We start from the raw sequence: 5,370 nt of genomic DNA, 5'->3' as shown, positions 1-5,370 counted from the left end.
GAATTCTTAATTTTCAATTAATTTCATAATGATAGTTTTAATTTACTATTGGTATTCAAAAGTAAAAACTGTGTAAAATCATAAAATTTAAGAATTTTTTGAGTTCGACTAATTATATGTTCTATAAATTAAAATGATCACGTATTGAAAAAAAAAACTGAATACATATAAATAAATAAATCTGTCTTTTGAAAACTCCGCGGAAACAAAATATAAAGCAAAAACGGGATCAACAGATATGCTTTTGTATTCAATAAATAACTTTGAATTGAGATCGGTTATAAAAGTCATTCGGTTATCAAACTTGGTAACGCACAAACGCTCGATAAAAGAGATGCTGTTCCAAGCGTTGACCAATTTGGAAGATCCAGCTAATCCACTATTGGGTCCAACTTTATGGGGCTTACAAAAATGGGGCATGTGGCAACCTAACAAAGGATTAAGCCGTGTTATTTATAACATCATTCATCTTTTGGCTATCATCTTTGTGTTGTCCCAATATGTTGAGCTGTGGTATATCAGGTCAAATCTAGAAATGGCGTTAAGAAACTTATCGGTAACAATGTTGAGCACAGTATGCGTTGTCAAAGCTGGTACATTTATTGCTTGGCAGAAATATTGGAGAAATATCTTCGAAAAGGTTTCAATGTTAGAAAAGGAACAAACAAACAAAAGAGATGACAGTATAAATAAAATCATCAAAAGATATACAGGATATTCACGAACTGTCATTTATTTCTATTGGTGCCTTGTCACAGTGACAGTCATCACTGTTATATTGGCACCTTTGGTAATTTATCTGTCATCATCGAAGCGAAGAGAGGAGATAAGGAATGGAACATCAGCGTACCCAGAAATTATGAGCTCTTGGGCACCTTTTGACAAAACTAGAGGCTACGGATATGTTATACTAGTTACAATCCAGACCCTTATATGTTTCTATGGGGGTGGCATTGTCGCAAATTATGATGCCAATGCAGTTGTGTTGATAACATTCTTCTCTGGTCAACTTGAAATTCTAAAATCGAATTGCGAGCGATTATTTGGAGATGGTCATGAGCAAATTAGTTATGCAGAAGCTGTGAGAAGGATACAGGATTGTCATCAGCATCACGTTATACTGATCAAGTTATTATGTTTTTGATTATTTTAACTAACCATTGTATCGAATCTAATACCGAGATGGCTCACTGGTTAGAACGCGTGCGTCTTAACCGATGATTGCGAGTTCAAACCCAGGCAGACACAGCCGAATATTCATGTGCTTAATTTGTGTTCATAATTCGTCTCGTGCTCGGCGGTGAAGGGAAACATCGCAAGGAAAGCTGCATGTGTCTAATTTCATAAAGGTTCTGCCACATGTGTATTTAATATATTACTTGAGAGGAAGCCTTAGCCTAGCAGTGGGAAATTTACAGACTGTTGTTGTTTTATCCCCAATTTTATTAAATTTTGAAATTATGGTTTTATTTCAGATACACGAAGATATTAAATTCGCTGCTATCGCCGGTGATGTTTTTGTATGTCATCATTTGTTCGTTCATGTTTTGTGCCAGCGCTGTTCAATTGACAACGGTATTGTATATTAACTTACTTTTATCAGATTAATATTAAAATAGGTCGTATAGATACATATAACACACATTACTAACTTCTTTTTACACTCTCGAGTTGAGAATGAAAATTGGAAGAATTTTATGTTACGTTGTGAGCAATTTAACACATTTTATGTTCCTTCACAAGTATATTGTATTGTTTTGTTTTCAGGAAGGCACGACCAGTATGCAGCAAGTTTGGATAGCGGAATATCTTATTGCGCTTGTAGTTCAGCTATTCCTATATTGTTGGCACAGCAATAAAGTTCTGTATATGGTATGAGTTTTTCAAGCAGAATATTTAAAAAATGCAACGTATTCCAGTATTACGGTGTACTGTATGTTGTGCTATATTCTCTACCATGCGATTTTTTTTATATTGTAGTTCATGTATTAACTATTATTAAACAGGCATTATACTCTTTAGTACTGTTAGTAGACTGATAGTCTACTTAATGTGTTGGACAGTATTCTAATTATGGACAAGTGCAATAGAATGACTAAAATAATGATTACCTGTTTATGAGCAGTAGAATAGCATGGAACCTTTTTAGTATGAAGTATTTAATTATATATTAAGTATAAGAAGCTGATATACATGAGTGCATGTTTGCGCCTAGGACTTTTTTAAATTTTTTAAATGAAGAACCTGGTTGGTTGTGGTTGGTGTGGTGTGTATGATGGTTAGTAGTCACCATTGCCCATAGACGTTAGTTTTTGGGTTAAAATTGGATCTGTGCATAAAAATCTATAGTTCTAATTAAAAATATCTTTTTCTGTTCTAAAAAATTGATGACCAATCTTATTTAATAAATTGGAACTACTTTGATTTCAGAGTAAGACAGTCGACGAAGGTGTCTACGCGAGTTCTTGGTGGTCTCAGAGCGTGAGCGTGCGCCGCTGTGTCCTGCTACTCAGTGGTCAATTGAATAAAACCATCAGATTCACAGCTGGTCCCTTCACTGAACTAACTGTTGCTACTTTTGTTGCTGTAAGAATCAGAAACATTCCGCTAAGTCCAGTTGATGTTGAATTTGACAGCAAAGACTTTTCTAATAAAATGTGCTTTGTTACAGATTTTGAAAGGATCTTACAGCTATTACACGCTTCTGAGCAAAAAATAATTAATGTAATAGAAACTAAGAAATAATCAGGTATTAGATAAGATTCATTCAAGTGGGCTTTTACAAGCACTTTGCTTTAAAGTTTACTTTTGCAAGTTGCAGTAGATGTATTTATTTTTTAGAAAATAAGAAATAGAAAATAATTAAGATGCTGTTATTTATTGTATGCCAGTATAAGTTTAACCAAAGGAATGCAACTGAAGGAAAAACTTGCTCGTGATATATATCTATATATATCAAGAATTACCTGATCAATATAATTCAATTAAATTCAAATAAAGTATGTTATTAAAGTAACTCGTATGTTTCTGCTACTGATCCACTAATTTAGGAACTTATTTTGACAACTCCCAGAATTTTAAGTTAGGTATTTGAACTAAAAATCTTAAGATTCAATTTAGTTGTCAATTTGAAAAGCATTATTATCTTGGCGTTACATTTTAACATTATTTCTCTGGCTTAAAAAATGAAATTAAAGTGGAATACTTAATTTTATTTTATTAAGTTGTATATTATGTATAAGAGCTGAGATGGCCCATTGGTTAGAACGCGTGTATCTTAACCGAGGATTGCGGGTTCAAACCCAGGCAAGCACCACTATACATATGTGCTTAATTTGTGTTTATAATTCATCTCGTGCTCGGCGGTGAAGGAAAACTCGTAAGGAAACCTGCATGTGTCTAATTTCATCGAAATTCTGCCACATGTGCATTCCACCAACCCGCATTAGAACAGCGTGGTGGAATATGTTCCAAACCCTCTCCTCATATGAAGAGGAGGCCTTATCTCAGCAGTGGGAAATGTACAGGCTTTACTTTACTATATATAACATTTATATTCTTTATAAAGAACAAACGCTTGAATTCTCATTCTAATTGTACAAGAAATATTGCTACACGCAACATTGATACGAAAGACGCTTAAAATAATTGAGGTCACAATTATTTATTTTAGAATCGCGTAAATCTTACGCGCCCGCAGTTACGTAATTCCTGTTAATTAATATTTACATATCTGGAAATAAAAATATAATTGCTATTGAACGTACTTGAGTATAAATTTTAACAAATCGAATGATGTAGAAATACTATATAGATCTATTTTCTCGCATAATATATTTTCCTCGCTTTAGAAGTCTTGATTGGGTATATATAATTACATACGCTGGTAGGACAAAAGAGGGTATACTAATGTTACTTTGTGACGCTATTCTTAGTTTGGTACATATTCTTATAATTATAAAAGTTGTATGAGCCTAGGATAACATAGCATGGAATCACAGTCAGCTGAACTGATGACCTGAAGAAGATGAAAATTAGACTGGATGTAGAAGACCCGGGAGCAATGTCCAGCAGTGGATTTTAATAAGCTACTCATCACCAGATTATTAAAATCAAGGTTTCATAATTTGATAAAAAAACCGGCATATAAATAAATACATTTTACTTTAATTTGACTAAAACTTTGTGCAGAAGATTTTCTACCTTCGGTATCATTGCGTTTAGCATTGGTATAAATTATGCCATATTACCGACGAGCTATTATCTTAGGTGTGTAAAAATACATGCTTTAAAATGAAATACCCTTTTTATAGTAGAATAACGTAATTTACAAGTTCATTAATGCTAATTTATGGATGATTTTTAATTTTTATGTTCGCCTTGTTCCATTAGAAGTGTGTTTTAAATTTTAGCTAAAAAATTAAAAGGTATTTAACTTTACTTTCCAAAAAAAACAAGGATCGATATTTATGGCATCAGGGCAAAACTATAATGTATAGCTATAATTTCACTTCTTACTGTAATTTTACTGAAATCACCTATATTATATGTATCTTTTACTTTGTATTACAGAATAAAAAATCTGCTATGATACTGTTTTGGTTTTAATATAATACCTTGTCCTCCACATATATACACTACACTTTTACATAACAGTGCTTTGAAAATTATTGGTTATTTTTGACCAATATTTAGAAGATTTTTATAGAGTCATAATTATGCTGTATGTAAATATTTGTTAAATATTATATAACAATTCAGTTAAATATTATTTTTAAAAAACGTACACTGTGACTTGTAATATCCATGAATTAGTGAACGAATATCATCATGATATGAATGATGTCCTCAGGTATTGTCAGAAAAAAAATGTGTCATTAGTGTTCAAACTTGCTTCATACTTAATTTTATCTAATGGTTCTGTGGAATTAAGCTACAGACAAAAAGAGTTATAGTTAAATATATTTTTTCAAATTGATACGACTTGGGAACCTTCAAGAAAAGAGCGTACTCCTTCCTTTAAGGCCGGCAACGCAGCTGCAAGCCCCCGGTGCTGCAGATTTCCATCAAAAAATATTCTACAATTCTGAACTTTCTTGTAAACCACAAGCTCACAATTTGCGGTGTCTTCATATAATTAAAAATAGATCATAAAGATTTAACGGAATTGATATAATTTTAAAGTGCCGATCATCTCTTGTATACATCCGCCTACAAGCCTTTTGAGATTTTTATCATTTTCAGATACCAAAAGACTTAACCTACATAAAACCATTGAAAATACATTTTGAATAATCTATACACTTGTATTTTTAAATAAAATAATAAATATAACTCGAAATTATATATAAGTTGATATAAATAAACATT

At 32.1% G+C, this 5,370-nt stretch overlaps 1 protein-coding gene across 1 annotated transcript; it reads left to right on the top strand.

Moving 5' to 3' along the window:
- The first annotated feature begins 334 nt into the window (after nucleotides 1-334).
- On the top strand, nucleotides 335-3,170 carry LOC124538880 (odorant receptor 83a-like). The gene is made up of 5 exons (XM_047116124.1): nucleotides 335-1,128; nucleotides 1,476-1,575; nucleotides 1,768-1,872; nucleotides 2,431-2,586; nucleotides 2,672-3,170. Exons 1-5 carry the CDS (start codon nucleotides 335-337, stop codon nucleotides 2,717-2,719), a joined length of 1,203 nt encoding a protein of 400 aa, XP_046972080.1. The 3' UTR covers nucleotides 2,720-3,170.
- Nucleotides 3,171-5,370: the final 2,200 nt, after the last annotated feature.

This window comes from Vanessa cardui, chromosome 21, assembly GCF_905220365.1.
Source record: "Vanessa cardui chromosome 21, ilVanCard2.1, whole genome shotgun sequence".
Taxonomy (NCBI): Eukaryota; Metazoa; Arthropoda; class Insecta; order Lepidoptera; family Nymphalidae; genus Vanessa; species Vanessa cardui.
Note: the sequence above shows the minus strand (reverse complement) of the source record. Positions and strands in the feature narration are given on the sequence as shown.

Bases quoted from the DNA above. Each gene is read 5' to 3' on its own strand.
- LOC124538880 (XM_047116124.1), top strand. From the start codon at position 335: ATGCTGTTCCAAGCGTTGACCAATTTGGAAGATCCAGCTAATCCACTA. The intron at 1,576-1,767 runs GTATTGTATATT...TTTTGTTTTCAG, and splicing joins GCGCTGTTCAATTGACAACG to GAAGGCACGACCAGTATGCA. The intron at 1,873-2,430 runs GTATGAGTTTTT...CTTTGATTTCAG, and splicing joins GCAATAAAGTTCTGTATATG to AGTAAGACAGTCGACGAAGG.